Genomic DNA, 26,826 nt, shown 5'->3' on the forward strand with positions numbered 1-26,826 from the left:
AACCGTCGTAGTTGTTTGTTACTGTAGTGATCATTGATATGGACCGATAAGACCAATACACGTGACGTGGCTATACCTGATTAGTATAGCTACGTCTAACCCTTCATGTGATGCGCGGTATATACTAACCAAGTCCACATGACGTCTATGAACCTGATGGATTGATCGACTGGGAAGATGGAACGAAGGCGGAACAATATATACATGCCTCTACCATTGGCATTGTCTTTATCGGGTAGAAAACACCTTGTGCATGAATGAACTGACATCATCACTACGGCTCCCGAGTTGCGGTGTCTGAGATCGATATTTTTTCTCGCTTCATGCACAGTAGTTATTCACCAAACTTACATAGATACCCATCTCAGGCGATTGATAAAGAAGACTCTCAGACAGAAAAATAAATTAGATTGGTCATGTCTCTATCAAATGCCCTTTCTTTGTACGCCCATATATTAGCCATTGCATCCTTAAGCTCGTTCAAAATCGTCATTTGCAGGATTATCATCATCTCTCGCTCCTTGAGCAGGGCTAAGACCGCCTGAGTCCATCGGATTAGCGATCAGCGATTTCCGATTCTTCCGCTTGTCTAGCTTTTCACTCGTTTCCTCGGGTTCGAAGGCGTCGAGAGGATCGGCCGTCGCCGCCTCATCCCAAGTATCCAAGCCTCTAGACTCGAGATATTCAACCTTCACTGCATGTCTTAAGTTATCAACGAAGGCTTGCATCTCCGGTATGGGAAATACGCCGTTAGTGTCCAATACACCTGCATAAAGGCGTTCGGCCTCTTCGAGTGACGTAGACGCCAGTGATGGCTTCCCTAGTCTGAGCCATAGGTCTGCAGCGAGAACACTCCACATGCCAGCTTTTCGGTGCCGTGGGCCGAATTTTACTCCGTTGATTGCATTTCGGGAGGCATAGCAAGCTGAAATCCTTTCGCTGAAGAGCGCCTGACCGATAGAGCCCACTAGACTCAGGTCCATTGCCCGCATGGCCCATCTAGCGGCACTTTCGATTCCAGAACCTCCACGAGACTTCAGTAATTCCATGGACAAGGAGAGACAACGTAAGGCATTAGGTGCATCTGAGCATCTTGTAAGGTAGGAATAGCAGGCGGTTTCAATCATCTGATCGATATCATTGATTTTGGATTTTCCAGGCATGGAAAGAGGGTTCAGAAGCATGCTCACAGCACACATTTCATGGACACCAGCATGGTACTTCCACGCTTTGTCATTCGCATAGTCTGACCGGAGAAGTTCGTAGGTGGATGCTGATAGCTTCCAATCCCGCAGCATGAAGGCAAAGTCCGCCATCTTTCGGAGAATAGCCTCAGGTACATCCGGTTTGTAGAAGCCATGAGCAAGATCGTAGTTTCCACTGGTTCCACCACCCGAGCCGATAAGGCTGGATCGAGAGCCAGACCCGAAACCTGCCCACCGTCGAGACATTGACATGAAACGGCCACTGATGCCACGCCTTCGTGATGCTACCTGATCATTCCAAACAGTTACTCGATTCTCCATATACGGGATCACGGACTGAGCGACCAACTCCCGGACGAAGGCTTTGATGGCAGTGACATCGGACTCGAAAAGGTACGGCAGACCATCTGTATCAAGATCGACGAGAGGCTCTATTCGCTGTTAGGTCCTGTACATAAAAACCAATCCCTAAAGGTTGTTCAACCCTACCTGATCGACCCGACAGGCGCTCTGCAGGTGAAAGCCATTCGGCTTCGGGAGCCTGGCAGCTGTCGTCATCGGTCACAACACATTGGTTGCTCCGTAGTCTCAAGAGATGACAATGCAGGCCAAAGTGACGTTTCATTTGGTCGTAAAGCTTCGTTGATTCCGTGATGTCATCGCGATCCTCGTCATGAACTAGGACATAGTACCGGAGGTACTCGGGATGAACCCACTCCGGTAGCTTCCTATCTCCGTTGCTGGTGTCCGCATATAGCCGTCGTAAAGTCTCAAGGGGAGAGGTGTTCCGTGAGCTAATGACGATAACGCTTGCCACGGGGTGACGGAATGTCTCATGCGGGGTTGGAGAAGAGACTGATAACAGCTGGCGCAGAAATGATTTATATAATGGAGATGTTGTAGGAAAATTGAGAAAATCCTTTGGTCGTAGTATACCTCCCAATGGATCATCTGGCGCTTCCAGTTGCCTCTCCAGTGCTTCCTCTAATTGTGTTAGAGGCGGCGCTCTCGGGTCAGAGGAAACCTGTGGGTTATCCCCTAAGTCGACAAACCGGACCCCATAATCTTCCCATCCACGGCTTGCCCCTACACTATCACGAACCACGATCTTCCCAGGAACAGTCTCGCCAAAGGGGCGAATGAGCTCCCAAAAGCCGCCCGCAAAGCCTTTTTGTCTGACTAGTTCATCCGTATCGACCGATGAGTAGACCCCGACTACTGGGGAGAATGAGCGTATTATCAAAGAGCGTATATCTTCAGAACCATCCAGACGTCCTTCCGTCGGAGAACCCAGTGATGATCGGGCCAATTGCGGCGTTGACGATCTTATAGATCGAGCATGGGGCGATGCGGATCTAATCGGCAGCTCCGCCGCGGTGGCCGAAAGAGGGGGTTGCGGGGGAGACGTGGCAATTCTTGAGTCTACTAGGTCCGAATCTAGATTTGGAGAAGAGTCGCGGCGCTGATCTGGGTATCTCGTCTTGGATGCGACTCGCGGAACGCCGGGCGAGAAGGACGGCGGAGGTCTGACCGGAGCAGCATCTCCGGGCGATGTCATGGACTCCGAGTGGATGGCGAAGCGGGACTTATAGAAATTGAAGGGACTTTAGAGCCCATGGAACGAAGCTATAAAGATAAAGAGGGGGCGGGGGGGGATGCACGCAGGAGCGGTCGGTATTGGAGTAACACGTGGGTTTCGAGAGAAGGAGGAAAGTGGAAGACGGAGATTGAGGGACAAGGAGGAGGGATGTTGTTGTTGACGGGTTGGAGGCCAAGTCACCACGGCAGAAACACCAACGCAACGTGATACAATAATTAAATTTACCAAATGAAGGATTTAGGTAGTAAAGGTAGACTTATAGATACGGGCAATATATTCTTCCTAGACAAAGAGACCCATAGGAAATTATAGTTAAAACTCAAAAAGCTGCAAGGGGAATAAATTTCATTCACATTCAATTACACTCCATAGATGATTGACCAGCACCAAATGATCTCGAATGCCGACAAGGCGGAAGGCGGTGATCCCTGCTACTTGATCGCAAAGTATAAAAAGACGGGCAGAATGACTGGAGTCATCAATGCGGGCATTGACAACAAAACTCCATAGAGTCATACTGTAACCTCGCCCGGCCATGGAAACTATCCATGTTGAAACCCACTTCTTTACGCATTCTTCCTGAGATATATCAGTTCAGCCCCACCCAACAATTTCTGCGAACCGCCTATGTTTCCACTCAATCTACAAGAATCCCGACTAATACCAGAAGCACCCCACTAAGACCACACCCACCGATCTGTCGCTGGCGCCAAACTGTGTGCAATTATTCCATGAACCACAAGAAACCTAGAAATTCTTCTCCCGACAGAGCTACCAAGAGGAGACGCGTTTCTTCCCCTATCTGGCGCAAGAAACCTTCCGACGCAATGGCCGCGACATCCCACCAGACGCTTCCTATAATCCAGCTCACGCCCCTCGAGAACACACTGAAATCCCTCCTCCTAGATGTCGCAGACTATATACGAGAACGAGCGATTGCAAAAGGAGGCAATGCGGCGGACGCCCCATGCACGGTACTGCGCTTTACAGGAGGCTGGGTGCGGGACAAGCTGCTCGGTATCGATAGCCATGACATCGACGTGGGCATAAATAATATGACAGGATACCAGTTCGGTCTCCTGCTTAAGGACTACCTAGATATCCCAGAAAACCTGCACAAGTACAAGAAAAACCACAACAATGGCCAGCTCAAGGATGCTATCGTCAGTCTCCATAAAATTGAGGCTAATCCGGAGAAGTCGAAGCATCTGGAAACGGTCACTACTAAAATCTTTGGGCTAGATATCGATTTGGTCAACCTACGGAAGGAGACCTACTCGGATGATAGTCGCAATCCCCAGATGGAATTTGGCACGGCCGAGGAGGACGCAATGCGCCGGGATGCAACCATCAATGCCCTCTTCTATAATTTGAATGAGTCCAAAGTAGAGGATTTTACGAGGAGGGGTTTTGAAGATATGAGAGACCAAGTAATCCGAACACCAATGGAGCCGTATCAAACCTTCAAGGATGACCCGCTCCGTGTGCTACGGCTCATTCGGTTTGCCAGCCGATTAGGATATCGCATTGATGAAGAGACGGAGAACGCCATGAAAAACAAGGATATCAGTGAAGCACTCAAACTGAAGATCAGTAGAGAACGCGTGGGGACCGAGATGACGAAGATGCTCAAAGGTAATAGGGCTTTTGATTTACAACTATGATTGCCACACTCACGACATATAGGTCCCGATCCCCGAGGCGCTCTACATTTTATTGACCGCCTTGAACTATATCAAACAATTTTTGCAAACCACCAAGATGATGTTGGCGTGGATACGTCTTCCTGGGCTCTTGCATATAATGCTCTACAGAAGTTGTTACACTCCGAGGACACTTCGATACCTATTGTACGTGTACGCGACCTACTTATTCGCGACACCCAAGAAGCTTATTATGCTTGGGTGATCGCCGCATTCGCACCCTGGTCTACGGTGCCAGATCGCGTGGCGCAAGGACCGAAAGAAAAGCCACCTCCTCCTCGCGCGGCGGAAGTCGCTAAGGATAGCCTTCGTTCGGATAACAAAACGATCAACTTGCTCCGTGATGCGGCGCGTCATTGGCGCTCTATCGTGGACGTAAAATCTTCCCTTCTGGAAGAGCGCATGAATGGCACCGCGGCAGAGATTCGACAGCAAATTGGATTGCACATCCGTACATGGAACAAAGACTGGAGACTCTGCTGTACCTTGGCGATCTTGCAAGAAGTTGCGCAAGGAGGCGAGTTCGACAAAGGTGAGACACTTCCCTATTTATCCTTGGCTTCCCAATTGTACTCACTCGTATGTGCTTGGCAGTGATCCAAGAGTATAACAAGTTTCTCTCATACCTCGTAGAACACGACCTGGAGAACGTCTATGACATGAAACCCATCGTAAACGGGGTTGAAATTGCCCAAAACCTTGCATCTCCGAAAGGGCCTTGGATGAGTAAGGCTTTGGACATGGTGATCAAGTGGCAGCTCCTACACCCGGAGATCACAGACAAGGCCAAGGCGTTGGAAGAAGTGTCAAGTCGAAGGGACGAGCTCGACATACGCTCGAAGTGACGGAACCCATTTTAAAAATAATAGAATACTTTAATCCAGCATGAAGTGGGAAACTGTATAGAACTTGTCAACCGACCCTGAAGTAGCTACCACAGTTACAAGTCTGTGTGGTCACTAATAAGCCAGGCGGGGATATCTTGTCCCTGGTGCCCAATTCAGTAACAGGGGTCCCCAAGAAAGCAAAAGTGGAGTGGAGACCAAGCAGAATAAATAGCGTCATCAAGCAGCCGTGGCTGCCCATTGACGTAAGATTAAATCCACATGAATCCAACTATTCGGCGTCAACATACATAAAAGTCAATCCATGAATATCCCCTGATAGCAACGTCAGAAGACCAGTGAATATAGACATAGACATCTGACAAAAACACCTCTTCTGAAGAAACACTCACCCGCCCTTCAAAATGAGCACTACGACTAATACATTCCTAACCACAATAACGATCGAGGGTGCAGGGGCAGCAAGTGTGAGTGTTTCCTTTCATTCCTAAAAGAATATAGCACTCACATCCCAATAGACGATAGGGTCCCGACCTACCCAACAAGACCAGTATACATTCCTCCTCCCAGAGAACTTCTCAACGAAATCGGGCGACAAGATAGCTTTCTTCGCGGTTTACGACGGACAGTACGTATCGTCCCCGTCGACGTAGATATGAACCAACTAACCGAGATCATGATAAACACAGTGGCTCCAGTAAAGTATCCAAACACGCCAACGAAAACATACAGCGCTTCTTACAAGAAAGCCCGGAACTTGGATCTGGTCTGTATGAAGAGGCTATCCAAGAAGCGATTAAAAAAGAGGAAGCGGAGTTACTAAACGAATTCCGCGATGGCGAGGAGCAATTCGCGACAGCGGGGTCGACTGCTTCTTTGGCTTTGGTCAATTTGACCCAGGGCTTTCTGGTCATTGGGAACCTGGGCGATTCGCATATTCTAATGGCGGACTATACTAGTTCAAGTGAGGGGGCTACTAATATCGTACGTCATATGTCTTCTGCGTGGATTGAGATGTTCGACGAGACGAGGCCTAATTGCAATACAGCGTCGGATAACGAAGTCACATAAACCGGGCGATTCTGACGAAAAGAATCGAATCATGGATGCCGGGGGTATGGTCAACACTGATAGTGGGACGGAAAGGCTAGGTCAGTGTTACTGTCTACGACGACTAGGTTATGCGTTCATAATTCTCTACAAGACCACTGACATGGGTGATATAGGCGCCCTGAACATGTCCCGGGCACTGGGTGATCTCCAGTATAAGGATCCCCTCATTAACTCGGGGACGGGACCGCTCAATGCGGCACAGATCCGGGCTGATGTCACGGCTTCGACGGACCAACAGAATCTTTTATCGAATGAGCCGTATCTGACACGCGTCGATCTGAATGATGGGGGCCAGCATGTTCTAATCTTGACCTCGGACGGCGTGACTAACGGGCTTGACGATGAGATCATCGTACACGGGTTATTAACATGTTACCGGTCTGGGTTGAATGCGACAGAGTCCGCGAAGTATATTGTGGACGAGGCTGCAGACGTGCCGGGTAGTGATAATGCTACTTGCATTGCTATTTTTATTGGTGGGACGTCTTGAGTTGTGGCCTACGGTTCTCGATATGTATGCGGCCGGTCATGTAAATACGCCCTTGGATTTTATAGATCTTTAGACCGAAGAATGGATTAGAGATTAGACGCGGAAGGCGGGACAGCGTAGACAGCGTATATGAAACAGTGCTACTTCAATAAAATCTCTGCCATGTAAATAAATGCTTATACTATTATGTCTTGAACTGTGATCACACCTGCGTGACAACTAAGAGAAACAAAAGGAGAAAATGAAAGAAAGTCTTGCAATAGAACTAAACTAGTTTAGTCTTGGTTACATCATGATACTTCGCCAGTCTCGCCAGGCTCAGATAAACAAAACATTGCTTCAATGAAACAGGAAGGCTTAAAGCCAGTGTACGAAAAGACCCATGAACAAGTTTAAAGTTAAACGAAAGAGGAAGAAAGACAGCAAATGAGAGTTGTTACTCCTGGGTATGACGAGAAAGAGCTTCAATGAAAGCTTCTCCCCACTTAGCACTATTCACAGCAGTATGGGTTAGCTGAGAACAAGTACGAAAGGGATGAAATTGGCAACTTGCCTTGTGTGGGTGGTGATAAATTCTCGTAGACTCTCATATCGGTCCGTTCTCTCCTTGTCGTCCATGCTTATTGCTTGGTGAACTGCATCTGATAGCTCCTGAACGCTAGATGGGTGGAAGGTAACACTACCACCAGACATGAAGGAGGCAGCCCCTGCAAGTTCCGAGAGCACAAGGACTCCATGCTTATTCTCTTGACAAGCCACATATTCGGATGCAACGAGGTTCATACCGTCCCTTCGGGAGGTGAGAAGACAGACATCGGAAATGCAGTACAAGGCTGTCAATTCAGTGAAAGAAACAGACCGGTGCATGTAAATGAGTGGTGTGCCATCAGGTGTAGCTAACGGTATTAGCACAAAGACCGGGAGCGAGGGGTGGGATACATACCATGTTCACCGTTTATCTTACCCACAAGCGTGGAAATTTCCTTTTCAAGCTCTTGATATTCCTTCACGTCCTCACGACTGGGTATAGCCACTTGAATCAAGGTGACCTTGCCCTCCAACTCAGGATAGGTCTTGAGGAAATGGTCCCACCCCTCGAGCTTCTGAACGAGACCCTTGGTATAATCCAACCGATCCACACCAATAATGACGGTTTTACCCTCATACCGCCTTTCCAGCTCTTTGATACGTTTCTGAACGTCTGCATCTTGCATGGAGTCGTTGAACTTCTGCGGGTCGATCCCGACCACAAACGTGCCAACACAGGCTGTGTGTCCTTCATATTCGAGCTGGCCTTCTTTCTCTTTGGCGCCCCTGTAACATGATTAATACACGCACCATCAGAAGATTCCAACTGAACCAAGACAATCCCGACTTACAAGCAGCGTTCACAGCTTTCAGTAAAGTTCCGTCTATACTCATCCGTGTGGAACCCAATCACGTCGCAAGCAAGCAAGCCCTTAAGTAAGTCCTTCTGGACAGGAATCGCCCTCCAAAAGTCTTCCGCCGGAAACGGTGTATGCAATGTAAATCCAATGGGGCAATTCTTGCCTTGCTTCTTCAATCGCTCACGCAACAGAGAAGGCAAGAGTAATAGATGGTAATCATGGACCCAGATAAGATCCCCGGTAGTGGCTTCTTTGGCGACCGTATCAGCAAAGATCTCATTCACACGCTGGTATGACTCCCATGCATCCTCATTGAAGGCAACTCCAGATTGGTAGTGGAGAATGGGCCAGAGGACCGAGTCTATTGATGGTTAATCTGTCGGTAGATAATAGATATGGAGGAGAGGTTGCATACTCGAGAACTTGTTGTAGTGATCTTGCGCCAACTGCTCGCCCAGGAAAATCCCTACCGCATTATTCTCTGCCAGAGCGTCCGAGACCTTCTTCTGCTCGTCTGGGTCCTCGATAGCCTTGCCAGGCCAGCCGAACCAGCGGAAGTTCGTTGACTTTGTCAGACCCGATAGGGCTGTTACAAGACCACCGCTAGATAAGCTGGACTTGTATGTACCATTTTCCTCCTTGACTGATAGTGGAAGACGGTTTGAGACGATAATCAAACCGCGCTTCTTCTCATTATTTGTCGCCATGTTTGTTGAATGGTAGAGTCTTCAAGGGTAAGCTAATGCTGTTTTGTCTGAAATGCGTCTAGTCGCTAAAGCTCAGGTCAACGTCTTTGGTATTCTCTACGCAAGAGCACTATGCCTGAAATAACACTACTTTAAGAGGATCATTATGATATCCCTGAGTCAGGGTGTGAAGCTTCTTTGGTGGTGAATTGAAGTGTACGTATACAGATGACGTCATGATGATAATGGTAACACTGCAGAGCCAAGATAAGGTAATTCTTGGCTACTGCCCACGATCTGCTTGTCTATAGAGTAGGACCAGGCTTCATTCTGCCAATAGTTAGAATGTGGCGCTGGTTCTGTGCTATATGAGGGTAGCCCTATATGGGACACTTGCCCAGCAAATCATAAGAGATCCGAGTGGCGGGAGTAGATGCCGCCAGAATGTAGTAGAACGGAAGATATCCGACTGCCTTACAGGTTCAAGAAGGCATAAGCCAATGGCATAAGCTATCTTGTACTCATGTGGTAGTAATGATACTCCACTGGAGGTAAATGTGAAGAATTCAAGCCAAATAGAGTTCTATCGGGATGTACAGTAACGTGGAAAGCTATTTTGAAATGGACGCCGCGAAAGGGGGAATTGGTATCCAGGACTTTTGATTAGTTCATCAATTGCTGCGTCCGTGGAACAAGCCGTGAGTGAAAAACTTATAAATTATTTTCATGTAGCCTTACTAGATCCAGTATACGGTGTCAGCTGCTGGGTACAGGCTGGTCCGAGTACGACCCTAGTATCCAAGATGCTGATGCGCACACGTACAGTTTCACTTTCGTGAGAAAAGGCTCTGGTATATTGTTACGCACATATCCAAGTTTCTGTCTTTTATATCATTGAAATATCTGATCTTTGCAGCCTCTCGTGTTTCATTTGTCTACTCTAACACGCACGAATGTCCCCCTGGTCCACAGTAAATAATTTCTTCAATTTCTGCATACGTCGCACTAAATGTAGCATCTGCCCCGTTGATGACCCTGGAGCACTAGTCTCGATTCTTCACTATGACCAGTTGCTTTGGTGTGCGTGAAATCTTCCTGCGATTGGGGTGGCTTTTATCTCGATATAGGTCTAAGTGGTTCCTTAGGCTTGCCCTGAATAAAGCTAAGCGGGATGACCTATTCGTGATGTAAAGCGGCACTCAACATCACATGTTCCTCTTATATCACTTGTCGGTCATTGTTCCGGCAAGGTTCCAGGGTTCTTCACCAGGTTAGTATCAAACCCTAAATCTAGGACAAACAGTCCTCCTTCAGAGGATCCATTCATCACAAGGCTGTCGATTGAAAATCGAGGCAAAACGACTGGTTACTGAGCCCATAGAGGTTGTATGACAAACAAACACTTGTTATTGGACGCGGCGGTTCTCGTGAACCTCGAATTCTGCAGCTATATTAGGATCTGGAGCAAGCTGTGTGATCTAAGCAGAGAATGACGAGGAAACGGCTCATACATCGGTAATGGTGGCTTCTGGGGTAGAAGTCGAAGGGCCCAATGAGCTGTGTTATATTTGTAACGTCGCCATGACATCTCAATATGAGGCGTGTGTCGGACCGTGGGATTGCTGACGGGCGGGCAAGATATAAGGGTCTGAAGACCTGCTCTGGAACGATGGTTATTTCATACGACGGCTACTGGCAATCATATCAATTCAGTCGTACTTTAGATTCAGTGCCATACAATTTAGCGATCAATAATCATCATGACACCACGTGTTAGCGATGCGATCAAGGAGGATCACCGTGAACTCGAACAATACTATGATCGTATCACTCAATCGACTGACCAGGACGAGCAGACGAGGTACCAGAACCTGTTCACCTGGGAACTAGCTCGTCATTCCATCGGAGAAGAGCTTGTGATCTATCCGGCAATGGAGAAACATGTCGCCAATGGTAAAGCTCTGGCAGAGAAGGATCGTAGGGAACACCAGAGCGTGAGTGATATTGCATAATCCTACCAAGACAACAAATCTTACCATAGGACAGGTCAAGGAACAATTGAAGAAGTTCCAGAATCTTAAGGCGTCAGATGCGGACTTCATCCCAACTGTCGAGGCTCTGATGAAAGATCTCGCGCCGCATATCAAAGAAGAGGAAACTACCGATCTACCAGCTTTAGAGGAGGCCCTGTCCCCAGAAGACAGCGAAAAGCTTTCCAAGTCCTTTGGTCGAACCAAGATGTTTGTGCCTTCTCGTTCTCACCCGAGTGCACCGAGCAAGCCACCATATGAGACGGCTGTGGGCCTTCTTACTGCCCCCATTGATCACCTGGCGGATCTTTTCCGCAAGTGGCCTGATACCTCTACCATGCCTAACCCGTCTACCGAGTAAATCTTTTGTCCATCAATGAAATTGTAATGAAGCAACGTTAGGGGCCGGTGAGATGTATGGTTCTAGGTAGCGGTGTATGTATTCGGGCATCTTAATGTATAGTCATCATGTAATGTTTTGTTGAGTTTGGTGTGTCTGAATATGTATTGCGAATTATGAGAAATGGTTTCTTTCCTTACCTGGTGACAGGGCTTTCGAAATAACGTATGGTGCCGACGACACAATTCACGTTACTGGAAAGCACTATTATTTACGGCTAATAAAATGTTGACTACATGTACATTTAAAAGCAGAGTGACATGATAAATCTTATTTTCAGACCCAGTATTGCATATAGTACACGTTTAAATTGGCCTCTTCTTTACACATGTTGCTCTAGTCCAGCGCCTCGCAACCAACTTGTATACATCAACCATCCCGTTACGAGTACATCTTTTCTCCTCCTACAAAGCCATCTCCACCAAGCCCAAATCCTTGCGTCCAGCCTGGACGGGTCTTCCGTGCCTCGCGAATTTTCCAGAATATGGAACCCTAGCCCAGGTTAGTCCACTTTATCCAAAAAGCTCATGATAGTCATGAAGAACGGTCACCTACATCATACACAGCACGCAAATCCTCTTTATAAACTTTATCATCCTTCTGTATGAGAAGCCACGTAGTTCCCCATTCGAAGAAAGCCGCACCCCACTGCGCAGGAGTTGCGATTAGCATACATAGTGTTCAATAGAGCAACAGAATAATGAGCATGAATACTTACCCCGAACGGATCAGCAGCACAGCGATGGCCATGCATCAGTTGGAACAGCTCACGTAGCGTCAACGCTCCATCATTGTCCGAGTCCCATTTCGCAAACAGATTCTCGAAAAGCTGCGGGATGAAGCGGCCTTCGGGGTCATAGGTACCGCTGTCCGAGCCGTGCTGGAGCCAACCAGTCAGTTTGTGATGTTGCTGGCTACTATTATACAGCTGAAAAGAAGACCTACCTTTGCCTTGTGCACACTCCGTACGTAAACCCGAAACCACGGGTCCGGGAGCCAGCTATATGCGAGCCGAGTCGGGTATGAAAAGTTGATATTGATGATCAAGACTGCTAGTATTGAGAAGAGGATATTGAACCCCAATTCACGGAATCCGATATAAGTGTCCCATGGGAAAATCATTCCATCGCCATCACGGTCCCAGAATAGCACATGTTGTTGGAGAGGGGTCTATCCATGAGGTATGTATGTCAGTTATACGTAAAGTCGCTGGATCTCATGGTGGAAACCCACGTATTCTCTGACCTTACTGGCCCATTCTTGGTCGCCGAGGGGTTTCTCAATGGATACTGCGACATCTGCGCGCGCAACACCGGGATTGTCTATGGCTTCGTTGATGTGAGTCGCGGGAATCCGTTTCACGGTAATCGGGGCTTCTTTGGCGACGACGGTGATCCTAGGGATGTCACCGTTGGACATGTCACTTTTTTCATCCTTTAGGGACGTGTCGATGTTTACTTTGGAGGGCATTTTGACCGAAGTTTGCGTGTTGTTGATTTACTGTTTCCGGGAGATGGTGACCTTTAATACATGATTGATGTGACATCATACTTAACCAAACTTCGACGTCACAATGGAATTCATGGGATTCGCCCTCCCCAACGTCATCTTGAGGTACTTGCTCCTCATCATACGATAGTAACATGAGTACAAGGATGGGGGCTGATAAGGCTGCTAATATGCAATTAATAGCTAGTATCCTCTATCAACTCCTGTTTTGCTGGAATATCCTGTCCATCTAACCAACGAAATCGAGCCAATAAACTGATATAATAATCTTGCAAACATCCTCTACCTATTCCTGAGTACTTAGCAGTGTCTTGCGAAAATATTGATTCCAAATATGGCTCTTGTCGCCCAAGGCGCAACCTTCATCCACCAGTATATCTCTTCATTTCTTCACTCCAAGCCCCGTAAATCCCCCGAAGCTCTGAAGCTAGGGATTCTATCATCAGCGCAGATCAATGCCGCTGCAGGTATGTAGCCCATAGCTTTCTGCAGATCATTATGGCTTACGGCGATTGACCAGCCATCCACCCCGCGGAAACACATCCGGATGTAATCTTATACGCTATTGCGTCTCGCGATGCTTCGACTGCCGCCCAGGCAGCTAAACAGTACAACTTCACCAAATCGTACGGCTCTTACCAGGAACTCTTGGATGACCCTGCTGTGGATATTGTATATGTGTCTACCCCCAATGGACAACATTATGAATGGACTTCCAAGGCCCTTCAGGCTGGAAAGCATGTGCTCTGCGAGAAGCCATTCACATCAAATGCAGATGAAGCAAAGGGCTTAGTGAGCCTAGCCAAAGAGAAAGGATTGACACTTGAAGAAGCTGTAAGTCTATGCTCACATCTCATTTAGAAACTGATGGGTAGCCTGACGTACTTATAGTTCCACTGGCAATTCCACCCTGCAGCACATGCATGGCGGCATATTCTAGAGTCCGGCCAACATGGCAGGATTCTGCGGACGAAGGCTGTGATGACTGCGAGTCCGGGTATACCGAAGGGAGATATCCGATGGCAATATGATCTAGGTGGTAAGAGCTTCAACTTTTAGCTGTTACCCTACCATTGCTTGCTCTGACATCATTTAGGTGGCTCCGCGATGGACATGACGTACGCCCTATCATTCACTCGTTACGCTCTTCGCGCACGGCACCCTAAAGCCATCAACTCAGCCACTGCCCGCGTCTCCAGCGACGATCCGCGCGTCGACGCGGCCATGTACGCCTATCTGACTTTTGTCGGACCCCAGGATACTGAGGTCCATAGCCAGATCTACACGGATATGGAACGGCAATGGGTTGTTGGCGTTGTTCCACGTTTCTGGGAGTTGCCTTCAATTGAAGTGGAGACTGAGAGGGCTATCATCTTCTTCTACAATGCGATGATGCCACATCTGTATCACTACATCGCTGTCACTGACAAGACCACGGGCCTTACGCGGTACCACAAGCAATACAAAGGAGGTCCTTTGTGGGGCAATGTTACGACCACTGGCGGAAAAGGTGGCAGTTCGCACTGGAGTACCTATCGATGGCAGCTGGAGGCGTTCGTCGATGCTGTCAAAGGCAAAACACCTGCATACTGGATCCCCGGAGAAGATAGCATTTGCCAGATGGAATGTATTGATGCATTGTATCAGGCTGCTGGTCTACCAGTACGCGGAGCGCCAGCTAAGAAAGGGTGAAGCCACGACTCACATGGAGCGATCTTCGCCTTGGGGGTTCTTGGCAACAAAAAGTGACGATGTTAATCGAATTTTTAATACCTTGAACGTGTTGTATTGAAAAAGTTAATATGGGCTTAATCAATGAGCCTTGATTTTATCCACTGATTCCCTTGGTTCATTGAGCAATCTTCGGCAATACGGGGAAAGGATATGCTGTGATTCTGTTTGGACACCAGAGAACAACAGTTACGGTATACCTTTAGTCCGGTCACGTGTAAATAATTACTGCCATTATATACCGCCTGCCTGGGATTTCTAAATCACACTCATTATGTAAATCAATACCAAATGCTCATTTAACATATAGTATCTTTCGCATTTCCTTGTTTTTCGCATTTTCCCTTTTCATCCCAACTAGGAGGATTCACTGTGTGTGGGTGATAAGCTAGTAGTTAACGGCAATGGAAGAACTTCGGCGGGCATGCCGTGAGGCGCTATCACAACGACATTCAACTTCGTCGACTTTCCCAGCAGCGCAGGTAGTAAATATTACACTTCCGGAAGAATTAGATCTGTTATGGCAGGATGTGTCATCAGAAGGGAATACAAATAATCTGGATGTAAGCAAAAATACTAGCGTGGATTATGTTGAATATAAGCATATACTAATGATGCCTTAGATATGCGAAAGTCTCCTCGTCGTATATAGCTTTTTGAAAGCCTGGGGTCCGAAAGACTTATCCGGTGCTGATGAGGATGCTGCAAATCATATTTATTCCTGGGCAAGTGATGCTGCACTCCCGTCTCCAGTCTATGCTCAGCTAGAAGAACCATCGGATGGTGAGTTAAGATTCAGGTTCATTTTATGAATAGCTGTTCTAACGATCAACACAGAGAAGAATGATGCTATTCTCGAAGACCAACTAAGGTCGAGGATTGCCTTGTCGGTGATTGCCACATTGAATGAATCACTGCCAATATCCAAAGCCGAGAATGCGGCAGACGTTGTTATTGCATTAGCCAGCTTCTCATCCACAGAAGACCCATGGACAACGCAAGAAGCATCCACATGTGCCACTACCGTACTGGATAATCTTACTCTGGCAACTGCTTCCGACACAGAATCGAATACCACATTCTGGTCCGTGATCGAAAAGATTCTCAAGGACAGAATCAGACCCCTCTTCGCAAAGACCAGAAACCCAGCTATCACCTCTGCTGGACGCAAGAACTTCCATCCCGTCCCATTACCCCGATTCGACGCCAGTATCCTAGACCCAGAAACCAAGCCATGGAAGATCCAAGACATCTACGCCACAACCGTCCTCTCCTGGATAATCCAGCAATATAAAGTACGCACCCCTCATCATCTTCCCCTTCATAATCACACCACTAACAACCACCCCAGCCCACCAACCAAACCAACCTCGAAACCCATTTCCCTTTGCTAGTCCCCTCAATCCTAGCCCTAATAGACGACGACTCAACCTCCATCAAAACAAAAGGCTGCACCCTCCTCAGATACCTCCTAACCCCCATCCAAGAAACCAAATCCCCAATCCTCCACCGCACAAACCTAACCTCTGTCTTCGAAGACGCCATAAAACCCTGCCTCCTCTCCCTCCCCACCATAACCCCAGAGCCTGACTCCATAAACCTCCTGAAGGAGGCCTACCCGGCACTCCTCACCCTCCAAAAAACTACCTACACAAACACTCCCTCCCCTTCTCCATCCCAGCAATCCCAATCCCAACCCCTGTCCCAAAACAACAAACTCGAAACCTACATATCCCGCCTAACAACCACCCTTCGAGAAAACCTCATCCCATCATTCCACCACATCAGCTCAACGGATACGACCTCGCTATCATCTGACTTCGCATCATTCCCGTATCCGCGTCTCTCGACGCTGCTACTGGAGCAGATAGTGACTGTCCTGGGCGAGTTGGGTATTCATACGACGAAGTTCCTCCAGGATATTATTCCGCTGGTGCATAATACACTGGCGAATCCGTTTGGACCCGCTTATCCGCCGATGCTTTTGGGTGCGGTGAAGGTTGTGAGGATGGTAGTTTTGAATGCGCATCCGCGGGTGTGGAGGTGGAGGGGGGAGATTTTGGGTGCGGCGTGCGCCTGCTGGCTTCATGTCGTTGAGGAGGAGAGGGAGATTGTGGAACGGGTTAAGAGGGGTGGGTTGTCTGGTGAGAGTGAGAGTGACAGTGACAGTGAGGCTGTGGCTATGGAGAGGCTTAAGAAGGAATTGAGGGGTGTGGTTTATTTGCTGAAGTTCGCTTTGCAGAATTCTATTCAAGTGGATGATGGGGTGGGTCAATGGCAGGCGAAGGAGAATCTGGACAAGGAGTTGCGAGAGTTGGTGGATGCGGATGAGAGTTTAAGTGGTCTTCTCTTAGAGGAGATTGATGCCAATGATGGGAGCTTTTTTGGGGAAGCCCAGGTGGTGCCTCTTTTGTTCATAGAATGACTTATGCATGATCATATAGTTAGAAAACATGAATCGGTATATCTAACATGCTAAGCTAAGACTTGTAAACGCTAATGCCGACATGATGCGTATGGGTATCGCGTCATTAAAATATCAATCATGAATCGTGGCACAGAAAAATATGTGCAGTTCAAATGTCAACTCGCTGCTTGAAAAGACTCTTGCCTCTCAACCATTGTCGGTAGCGCTTGTAGCGCTTCATTTCATGGTCCTCTGCTGACACCGTGAGTCCTTCGTCCGATATATTGAGGAACTCGGCGTAATCTGCCATATTTTGGTCCGCGTTGGCCTTGAGAGCGGAGTCTTCAACGTTGCATTTGTTGACATACTCAATTAAATCCAAGTTTGATTCTCGTTCACGGGCAGAAGTGGCGATAAGATCATCCCTAGATGTCACAACAAGAGGCACCTTCAAGGGATGGTTGATATAGCGTTCATACTCCTCGGCCTCCGCGGATGTGACAGATGGGTTCAATGAGTCACTCACCAATCGACCCAAAGTCCACTGAGCGATTTGCGCTTTGCTAGGTGTGGAGCGTTGAGTGTGATTGTTTGTCTGTGAAGCCCCAAATGATGAGTCTCTCATGAGCTCAGACCCTTGATTGGTAGAGAGATGCCAATTTGGTGTAGGAGTAACAGTGTCAAATCGTGTCCTTTCCGGACGATCTCGGACGAAATCTGGCTCTTGAATCTTGACACTCCGCTGCTGCTGTTGGCGTTCCCTATTGACCTGCTCGTTTGGGATTCGAGCCACAAACGGACTGAGATCATAAAGCGCCCCCGACGACGGACGAAAAGGGAGATAGCGAAGAGTAGAATTCATCTTGTAGGAGAAGATCTTCGAGAATGATGAGACAGCCAATGGCCTGTAGTATTCGAGCCAATGATCATCGTACCGAGACAAAGGCTCCTTGGGCCGGGATGGTGGTGGTGGCATCTCTTTCTCCTTAAGATTGTCCGGTGTATACCAGCGGATATAATTGGGTGGTGGCTTATTTGACCAGGACCTTGGACTAGCGTGGTGCAAGTAATAGTCGGTTGATAGATCCCACAGCATTGGTTGACCCTGCGAAAAGATATAGTTGCCCAGGAAAAGATTGTATGCCTCCTGTCGTTGAGCGTCCAGGAACGAGTTATTATAGTACCTTTTGAAACTCTCCACCATGTCTCGTGAATGGCTGCTCCATTGATTGATCTTCCTGTAAGTGGCCATTGTGTTGACTAGATGCGATCCTCCATATTGAATCGCAATGGTATCACCGTGATCATGCCACATGTCGGTAAAAAGATTGACCGCATCGGTGTCATATTCCACCGTTGTGCCTTCAATAATTCCAAGCGCATGCAGCTGGTGGCCAAGTGCTCGTTTTCCAATCACAAATTGGGCGGCATTGGTGCGATCGAGGCAATCGATGCAGTTCGTCCTCGCAATACCATTTTGTAACCTTAGGCCAGATTCTGCATCGTGTCCATTCTTGAAAAACCCGGTCTTGGGGATAATCTCGCCGGCAATTTCTTCAAGTGTTCCTATCACGTCCTGATCACGGCTTTTTGCAGCTCGACTCATATCCCAGGGTTTGTAAATAAGCTTTTTGTCTTCCGGCAAAAATTGGTTGAGATAGTTTATGGCATTGGTGTATTCCTTAAGAAGCTTTGACTCTCGTGGGGTGCGCTCTCTGGACTTTATTAGGTTTAAGACATAGATCGGGGCCCCATATCTCTCAAACAAATTATCAAAATGCAGCGCTGCCGCGGAGTAAAATGGGTCGACCAGGTTTAGTTCAATATCGGGCTTCGGAGATACGCCGGAATTTTCCTGCGTCCAGTAGAGAGGAATGCTTCCCCGGTGCTGAACATAGGAAGTGTAAAGAGGGTTTGCATAAAGGTCGGGGCCAGCGGCGTGGAATGTGGTGGTTGTCATTTCAGACACAATTTGCTCAGTCTCCACGTCGTTGGCGACATAACCCAGATCGTTGGCACCTCGTTTCAGGAAGCGTGCTCCCGCAAAAAAACGTGACCGGCGAGCGATTATAGTAATGTAAACCATGCGGCCGTACACAGGCATCTTCGCTTGTTCAACATATCCATGAATGATCGGCAGACACCACTCATAAGGGTTCTTCAGATTCTCAATGGCAGGGCTGAGAAGGTGATGATTCCATATGAACATTGTGTTGTAGGCCTGCTGAGGAGGCGTCGGGTAACCATCTTGATGAGCTTTGCGCTCTCGGCAGATATTGCGCTGCAATGTGTGGGTGATGTCGTAAGAATAGCTGAAATAGAAAGACCGAGTTAGGTCAAGGTTATTGAGAATGGCGATATATCTAGCCTCTTCCGCGTTCTTATCCGGCTTGAGTTTCGAGGCGCTGGAGTTAGTCAGAGAGATCAACTCAGTCCCATCGACCTGGTAGACATAATGGCCACCCAGCATAGCAACTTGACTCCTCTTAGTCACCAGTAGCATATAATATGTCCCGGTGAACTTAATAAATCCCAGCATAGCCCATGCACTGCACCTCAGCTTCAGACCACCCGATATCTTATTGCCGTCGTCAATAGCATCTAATAATTGACTCATTTCTCTCTTGCTGTACACAATATCATCCTCCGCGACGTTCAGATCTCCCGTCTCGGTAGTTCGATCGATCTTCAAAATCTTGAAACGGGTGTCCGACAAGTCCATGCCAACCATATAAAACCGCGTAGCAGTCTCGTACAGGGAAAATTTATGCATCCGGGTGATGCCTTCCTCACCGGTATCGAAGAACATCGAACGACGCTTTTGAAGGGACGTAGGAGTAGAGTCCCTCTCGAAAGATGTTGCGATACATGGCTCTTCGTCCTCCTCGCCCCCATCATCACTTATGGCAGCTGCAGAGGGTGGGTTGTACGGCACTGGAGCGTAAGGGGAGAGCACTCTGGTCGGGGGTATCGAGGCGTCTTCTTGCTCGGTGAATTTCCGGTCTATCTGCTCGTCGGATACTATATTGCTGGCTGTAGATTTAAACGATGCATCTGCGCTTCCTATATTCAAGCCCACTAGTGAGTTTGCCAAGCTCTGATCAGCAACTGACGGGGTCCTGGAAGAGCCGTCATCGACGGTTCCTTCAGCGGGATCGCGGGGACGGGTGATTTCTTCAAGACTCTCCATGTCTGTGGACGGAGGAAGAGGGAACTAGGCATCAGCTGCTAAGATATGAGGCTCTAATAAGAGGATCTATGAGATCATTGTCAACAGTCACCATGGTTTGATGGCGAAGAGAGTCACAAAGAAGAGTTAAAAGGAAGCTGCAAGTTTGTTGTTGATGTTGATCGAGATAAGATAAAGGACGTCATGTGTTGTCTCTTACCGTACAATACCTACGGAACGCTGTCATAAAGCCCTAGTTGTCACACGAAGGTGTAATTCATGGTACTGGAACGATACTAGTGCTACGGCAACAGGCGCTACCGTTGGAGGATACGACTTCCTTCTCTTGTTCATACTAAAACTATGTAGGTCTTGTTGCATGTCTTGCCCATTCTGATCTCAGCAAGACTAGGCAGAGAAGCGACTTTAGACTATTTCGAGTCAACTCTGATGATTGGCCCCTGTCGTGAACTATGCCCAGTACACCGTGACCTAATAGAGGATCACTAGAACAGAGAGTTATGTAGCAGTGATATATAAAACCACCTCATTTCAGAGTTGAGCGTTGCTTAGCTTGCTCATCTTCTATTAGCATTCATTACCTATTTTTTTTTTCTAAAATATGGATCTCATTTTCTTTATATGTCTGGAGAATTGCAGGGTGGGGCTCGTTCTTCTGTCAGACTGTTGCAACACAGCTGTAGCGTTTTGGGTTCCCTGGGGAGAGGAGGGTTCATGTGATAGAACCCTGATTCGGCTTAGGGCACTTCGCCATTCGTGCGTGTTTAGTACAACTAATATGACAGGTACACGTGGTTCGAGATGAAGACCAGCAAATAAAGTCTTTATATTCGAGACTGGTCTCATCCTCGCTCAGTCCAGCCACGGTAAATCGCTACCACTCCACTTATCGTTCATAATACATTGCTACCAAAAACGGGTTCGCCTTCACCTCACATGCCCAAGCATAGAAATTTTATATCTTGAATTCAAGATTTCTCGCAGAGGTACTTTGGTTTATCTGGGCGTTCGGTTTGTGGCACTAATAACAGTCCTAGAAGTGCACCCACAATCGGTTCATTCATACCGCATATACCATAGATGGAGAATCACTTGGACAAGGAGGGGAACTTAACTCCTAGAATAAGTATAACCAGACGTGCACTTGAATGTATGCTTTTAAACAGTACTCTGGGTTATATTCAACTAGTTATTAGAGGCTGGTTCTATTTGGAGGGGGACTATAAACCTCTTTATCTCGCGTGCTGTGCCGCGTTCAACTCGATAATCATGTATCTCTACTTTACATATAGGTAACCGTGAAATCTACCCCTAAACATATTGTGAAGAATACACTCGGGAACTTGGAACGATCATTTGCTCTCGGTTCTATTATTTTTTTCGACACTTCATAGTCATACCCTCGGCTTGCCCTCCTTAGTCGTCCTCTGTGGACCTGGCTTTCCATCATCCGTCCGCCTGATTCCGAGAAGAACACGAATTACCGCCGAACTTCACCGGCGTAGTGTGAGCTTTGCTATCTGTAGTAACCGTGGCCGGGCAACCGCCTCCCTAAGTGGAGCTTACATTTCGTTCTTCGCCCACTGGGAACAATGTCAACATTAGGCGCTCTTTTAGAGTCTGAGGAGCCACTATTCCGCGTGATACTTGCCGTTTTATATATATATGAATGTATGTATTTATCTATTTATTCATATTATACTTCTTCCGAGCTATCTGAGATAAAAGTACAAAAGCGGAATGATAATATTTGCATCTCAAAATGCACAAAAGCATCGTTTGTTTTACTGGAGCAGACAGCACATTGTGCAAACTCTTTACCAAACATCATGGTAGGAGTTCATTAAGATCGGTCTGAGATACAAATACTTGACTCAAACGGCGAGGTCAAGTGGAAATGGAAATCAGATCCAAGTTTTCATGCTAGGAACATAGTTCATGTTGGATGCATCGTCATCCTTTGCAGCCGTGACGGCCTTAAGAACATTTCCAGGAGGAGAGCATTCAATATCGGCATATTTTCCACTCTTATCTGAGAGCATGTGGTTCGTAGTAGTTGCAATGCCTTTCATTTCATCAAGGATTTCAGGATACGTATGCTCGAGATTTGTCAAAGATTTTGTGATAACCTGACCTCGTGCTTCCTCTCAGGAATAATCGGGACTAATATATTTCATTGGTAAATACTCAACCCTTTTGACTAATGACACCAGATATAACCAACAATTGTCTCTGCCACCTGCAATCCCGCATAGGCATCATCACTGGCAGCCTTCGCGGTGACAGTGATGAGGCGCGTGTCCGGATCTTCGTCACTCACGGTGACTGGGTAGGATACTTTCGAAACATAAGACGCTATGATGGCGTGGGCCTGTCGCTCTCATAACGAACCTTATGCTCTTTCCTACGTGTCTAGTCCTCGTAGTTGATATCTACAAACACTATGTGTGATGGACATGCCCGTTGGAGAACTGAAACAGGAGGTATCTAACTCAACAAATTGCATTCAGAACTGAGTAGATCACTCTACCACAACTTGAGTTCATTTATGATCTGCCGGTAACCACTCGACATAAGTGGCACAAAGCCAGCCAGGAATGTTGATGAACCATCTGGCACGGTAAACGTTCCTATCCAAGCAAATAGTTGAATGCTCTGCCCCGGGGATAAGGACCGATAGGGCACTGGATGGCACATAGCCTGCACATTAAGGGGTGAATTTTTACTGGGTGTGGTTATACTTTTCATGGCCATATGACCTGAATTTCCCTTGGCTTCTCTTTGGGACGTTCAATATCGCCCGAAGTCATGTTGATGATGCGAGTACGTACTCGGGAGAGTCACTGAGAGGCGTAAAAAACAATACTGAGATTAAATGCCAGCGCGGCTATACTAACTTCTTCTGCGGATGATCCTCCCAGTGGGTCCCGATGGTGTGGAGCTGTACTTGTTCGACTTGAACATATCGGTATTGAATAAGTAGTAATATAGTATGTACATATATGAACCAGTACAAGCTGTGCCTCGTACTATACCATTGTACTAAGATAATTGTGAATCCTATTAAGTCTAATTGTATGGGAGGATGAGTACTTGCCCACTATCTATTCCTTGATATCTTAGGTAGTTGATTCCGTGCATAATGCTTAACCAAACATGCAAGGGGTTTTGAGAGACAAATATACGCTGGGGCGAATTCAACGACAACACATGATCTGAACGCCGTATTTGTTGTGCCCTCACCAATCTGTCGAGATCCAACAGGACCAGGGCAGAACATGCAGGAACCAAAGCATGGCTCTGATGGAGCACAGTTCGTCTTCCTCACTTGGCGGAAATGTTTGATTCTCACCGATGCTTGCTTTGTGGTTTTTACCAGTTCTTCCGCCCTGTGCTCCATCTTTCCGGCGACTGTGCAAATCGCAGCCGAGCTGTCCACCACCGTAGAAACACTCCAAATTGCCAATGCATGTGTCCAGATTGCCATGGGCATAGCTTTATTCCTCTGGCAGCCGATCCGGAGTTTCATTGGGCGCCGGAATGCAACCTGGTGGCCATCCTCATCCTTTTCTGTTTCTCTACCGGCGCAGCTCTAGCCATCAATGTGGGTATGTTCATCGCGATGAGGATCATTGTTGGAATCACAGGAACGTTCCTGCTGGTGGCAGGACAAGAAATACTGTCAGATACATTCGATCCGTAAGTGAGAATAATACTTGGACAAGCTTGAACTTCGTATACCGCTTCTTATTATTTAAATAGCTGGTAGACTATAGGTTTTACTGACTAATGGCTCCCACAGAAGCACTCCCTGAACATCGGTTGGCTGCCAGTGAGCACCGCTGCCGTGGTGCCATTAATTGATGCTATAGGGGTGGGGTTGGTATTTACTACCTGTGAGATTATCCTTCGTTGCGCTTTAGTATCCTATACGAACGCGAGGGTACTGATGTGATCATAGGCGCTATAATCAGCATTATTGGGGGACTTGGAGTCTTTCTCGTTGCCAGGTATGGCCTCCAGATGCAGAACCACATCGTAAGCTCGGGATAATAAGCTGCGGCGATTCCATGAATAGGTATTTGGTGGTTGTTCATTTTGAGAAGAAACAGGAAAGACTTGGCGGCTCGATCAGTGCCCGATGAATTACTACTCTGTAATTAATTCTACGGGCAACGCAACAGTGGGCCGTGCTCATCGTACAGCCTAAGTGAGATGGCCCGTCTTCGTGCATGATTCGTCTCCTCTTGGTCCCGGAGCGTACTTTTGATACCAAGTTTTATGGAAGCATAGTGGGTCCGGTTGTTCAATCCCGAGAATTCACTCGGTAGATCGAACCGTGTCCAAAGTCTAGCTTCTATCCGAGTGTACGTGCATTTTTTGCAGTTTGGCGTCTAGTCTAATCCAGCTATATCCAGTATGATTGACTATGAGGCATCGTGTGCTGAATAGTTGCCTTCTCTGCGGTTGAGACTACTAGTAGCAATTTGGTCGGCTCAACCAGGGGACGATCTGCAGCAGATCTGATCTCTTCTCTGGCCACGCCTGTCATGTTTTATGATGTGGGCAATCACACGGTAAACGTCAAGTAGTAATAGTCAGTATACAAAAGTACGAGGGTCGGAAAATAGCGAACATCGTGAATGCTCGTCTCCATCCGCGGGGGCTGGAGAACATACTGAAAGGCCAATCAATAATAACCTTCAGCTCAAGATTCCCAGCTGGGCGGGAATGCGCACGGACCACCGGCTATAATGGGTTTGTTTTTTTGAGACTCATCATACTGTCTTCTCCTTTTTCCGCGTCTTGAATTTCCCTCTTGGGTATAACCCTGGTATGTGGCTAGACATGTCTCCTCGCTTACTGCATAGCCTTCTCTCAAGTTCACTTGGTTGGAGTGTATTTAAGATCACTTGATTATCCCTCAGCCACCCTGACTGCGATGGGTGGTCCCTGGGATTAAACAGCCATGAACTCTCAACCGAGCTGGCTGCGGGACAACGTCATCGCCGTCAATGTGCTTGCCCTCGTCAGCATTGTGCTTCGGTTCGTCGCTCGACGCATCCGCAAAGTGGTTATAGGTGCCGATGACTATCTCATCGTTGTAAGCTTGGTAGGTCTGCTGTCGGTGACTGGCTAACGACAATCCTAACGGGGTCTTTGTGTGTATAGGCTTTGCTCTTCACAATTTCCGGCATTGCTCTGGGAAGTAAGGTGGGCCCCCTGGCAGATCTCTTTCGAGATCGGTGCTAACGAGCCACGTTAGTGATTCATTATGGATTGGGACACAATAAGGTGGATCTCCCCGCCGAAAGGTCGCTGATGGTGGCCAAAGTAAGTAGTCATGATGACATTACGCTGGGGCAGAGAATAATTTATGTTGGTGTAGCTGCTCTACGTCTTTGAGATCATTTACGTGATCAACCTCCTAACTATCAAGCTTTCAATCTTAATGATGTACCGCCGTATTTTCACCAACATCTCTCGTCTCTTCCGCGTGGGCGCAATGATCTGTGGTGCGGTGGTCACGCTCTGGGCCACTGCTTTCGTGCCCACTGCCATTTTCCAATGCACGCCGGTGGCCAAGGCGTGGGATATCGATATACCTGGTCACTGCATCAATCTCCAACTTGGTTTTTACTGCGTCGCGCTACCCAATATTCTCACCGATATTGCCATTCTATCGCTTCCCATTCGATCGTGTTGGCAATTACACAAGAGCGTCCTCTACCGTCTGTCCCTCATTGGTGTCTTCATGTTGGGTATTTTGTGAGTGGTCGTAAAATCCTATTGACAACCTGAGAGACTAGTGCTGATTCCTCCTCATGGTTAGCGTGGTTGGGGTGAGCATTTACCGATTTACACTTCTGTTCCAGTTTACGCCACACAATGTCCCTGGTATGTACATTATCAAGTTATCGTGCCTAGCTGTCCACGGGAAGTTCATTCCTCTTCTAATCAGACCGGCGGATTAGGAACCATCGGGCCGTCGACGATATGGTCAGTGATTGAATGTGCGGTGGGCATACTCTGCGCATGTCTGCCCACCATAACCCCCGTGTTCCGGATAATCTGTCGTAAATTCAACTGTCCCTGTTGGTCAGAGGGACGGTCGGGTGCCGAAGACAATGCCAACAATGACATGCCAACTCCCGTCCGTCGACGCGTCTTCAAGGTGTGGGAAAGTATTAGTTTCTCACAGGGGATCAGCACTCTACCAACTCAGGACACCCGGACAACCCAATGTGATCAGCGCTCCTTGGTGAAATCTTCTCCCTCAGTGGAGAACAACGACTTGGAGTTATCGCATCTCACAGCGTGCTCGACGGTGCCGTCTGGTCGAAGCACATTAGGAGACCATAGTCTACCACCGGGCCATGTATAGCCAAAGTCTACGCTGGTTCTTGTTTTCTATGTCGAAACGAATAATCTAAAGCTGCATGAGAAAGAGTAATAAAATCCCAAACTGCTCATGGGAGAAAAGAGCAACAATATTGGGGGGGCAGAAAAAGGATTTACGGTCCTAGCA

At 47.6% G+C, this 26,826-nt stretch overlaps 10 protein-coding genes across 10 annotated transcripts; 6 read left to right on the forward strand and 4 right to left on the reverse strand.

Moving 5' to 3' along the window:
* Positions 1 to 173: 173 nt before the first annotated feature.
* On the reverse strand, positions 174 to 3,116 carry BDV38DRAFT_255440 (TRAPP III-specific subunit 85 family protein). Its single transcript, XM_032055410.1, has 2 exons — positions 1,695 to 3,116; positions 174 to 1,636 (listed from the first exon to the last, which is right to left on the reverse strand). Exons 1-2 carry the CDS (start codon positions 2,761 to 2,763, stop codon positions 471 to 473), a joined length of 2,235 nt encoding a protein of 744 aa, XP_031910477.1. The 5' UTR covers positions 2,764 to 3,116; the 3' UTR covers positions 174 to 470.
* A 516-nt stretch (positions 3,117 to 3,632) lies between these two features.
* Positions 3,633 to 5,353, forward strand: BDV38DRAFT_285880 (tRNA adenylyltransferase; the record flags this gene model as incomplete). Its single annotated transcript, XM_032060569.1, has 3 exons — positions 3,633 to 4,440; positions 4,492 to 5,040; positions 5,103 to 5,353. The coding sequence occupies 3 exons, from the start codon at positions 3,633 to 3,635 to the stop codon at positions 5,351 to 5,353; spliced, it is 1,608 nt and encodes a 535-aa protein (XP_031910478.1).
* A 404-nt stretch (positions 5,354 to 5,757) lies between these two features.
* On the forward strand, positions 5,758 to 6,956 carry BDV38DRAFT_285881 (PP2C family serine/threonine-protein phosphatase; the record flags this gene model as incomplete). Its single annotated transcript, XM_032060570.1, has 5 exons — positions 5,758 to 5,820; positions 5,872 to 5,981; positions 6,043 to 6,337; positions 6,402 to 6,504; positions 6,580 to 6,956. The coding sequence occupies 5 exons, from the start codon at positions 5,758 to 5,760 to the stop codon at positions 6,954 to 6,956; spliced, it is 948 nt and encodes a 315-aa protein (XP_031910479.1).
* A 190-nt stretch (positions 6,957 to 7,146) lies between these two features.
* BDV38DRAFT_255444 (trehalose-6-phosphate synthase) lies at positions 7,147 to 9,168 on the reverse strand. Its single transcript, XM_032055411.1, has 5 exons — positions 8,760 to 9,168; positions 8,336 to 8,705; positions 7,900 to 8,270; positions 7,510 to 7,852; positions 7,147 to 7,447 (listed from the first exon to the last, which is right to left on the reverse strand). The coding sequence occupies exons 1-5, from the start codon at positions 9,049 to 9,051 to the stop codon at positions 7,393 to 7,395; spliced, it is 1,431 nt and encodes a 476-aa protein (XP_031910480.1). The 5' UTR covers positions 9,052 to 9,168; the 3' UTR covers positions 7,147 to 7,392.
* A 1,489-nt stretch (positions 9,169 to 10,657) lies between these two features.
* Positions 10,658 to 11,729, forward strand: BDV38DRAFT_162898 (hemerythrin HHE cation binding domain-containing protein). Its single transcript, XM_032051812.1, has 2 exons — positions 10,658 to 11,024; positions 11,077 to 11,729. The coding sequence occupies exons 1-2, from the start codon at positions 10,791 to 10,793 to the stop codon at positions 11,419 to 11,421; spliced, it is 579 nt and encodes a 192-aa protein (XP_031910481.1). The 5' UTR covers positions 10,658 to 10,790; the 3' UTR covers positions 11,422 to 11,729.
* Positions 11,730 to 11,783: 54 nt separating this feature from the next.
* BDV38DRAFT_255446 (caleosin family protein) lies at positions 11,784 to 12,910 on the reverse strand. The gene is made up of 5 exons (XM_032055412.1): positions 12,694 to 12,910; positions 12,406 to 12,630; positions 12,179 to 12,340; positions 12,016 to 12,108; positions 11,784 to 11,952 (listed from the first exon to the last, which is right to left on the reverse strand). The coding sequence occupies exons 1-5, from the start codon at positions 12,877 to 12,879 to the stop codon at positions 11,842 to 11,844; spliced, it is 777 nt and encodes a 258-aa protein (XP_031910482.1). The 5' UTR covers positions 12,880 to 12,910; the 3' UTR covers positions 11,784 to 11,841.
* Positions 12,911 to 13,303: 393 nt separating this feature from the next.
* On the forward strand, positions 13,304 to 17,125 carry BDV38DRAFT_273596 (uncharacterized protein; the record flags this gene model as incomplete). The annotated part of the gene is made up of 8 exons (XM_032057700.1): positions 13,304 to 13,436; positions 13,490 to 13,803; positions 13,861 to 14,008; positions 14,066 to 14,631; positions 15,228 to 15,263; positions 15,324 to 15,483; positions 15,538 to 15,995; positions 16,052 to 17,125. 8 exons carry the CDS (start codon positions 13,304 to 13,306, stop codon positions 17,123 to 17,125), a joined length of 2,889 nt encoding a protein of 962 aa, XP_031910483.1.
* A 76-nt stretch (positions 17,126 to 17,201) lies between these two features.
* On the reverse strand, positions 17,202 to 20,404 carry BDV38DRAFT_162923 (Sac domain-containing protein). The gene has a single exon (XM_032051813.1). The coding sequence runs from the start codon at positions 20,295 to 20,297 to the stop codon at positions 17,277 to 17,279; it is 3,021 nt and encodes a 1,006-aa protein (XP_031910484.1). The 5' UTR covers positions 20,298 to 20,404; the 3' UTR covers positions 17,202 to 17,276.
* Positions 20,405 to 23,575: 3,171 nt separating this feature from the next.
* Positions 23,576 to 23,893, forward strand: BDV38DRAFT_285888 (uncharacterized protein; the record flags this gene model as incomplete). The annotated part of the gene is made up of 1 exon (XM_032060571.1): positions 23,576 to 23,893. One exon carries the CDS (start codon positions 23,576 to 23,578, stop codon positions 23,891 to 23,893), a length of 318 nt encoding a protein of 105 aa, XP_031910485.1.
* Positions 23,894 to 25,266: 1,373 nt separating this feature from the next.
* On the forward strand, positions 25,267 to 26,070 carry BDV38DRAFT_295365 (uncharacterized protein; the record flags this gene model as incomplete). Its single annotated transcript, XM_032062691.1, has 3 exons — positions 25,267 to 25,410; positions 25,593 to 25,631; positions 25,687 to 26,070. 3 exons carry the CDS (start codon positions 25,267 to 25,269, stop codon positions 26,068 to 26,070), a joined length of 567 nt encoding a protein of 188 aa, XP_031910486.1.
* Between the last annotated feature and the right edge of the window lie 756 nt (positions 26,071 to 26,826).

This window comes from Aspergillus pseudotamarii, assembly GCF_009193445.1.
Source record: "Aspergillus pseudotamarii strain CBS 117625 unplaced genomic scaffold BDV38scaffold_54, whole genome shotgun sequence".
NCBI lineage: Eukaryota > Fungi > Ascomycota > Eurotiomycetes > Eurotiales > Aspergillaceae > Aspergillus > Aspergillus pseudotamarii.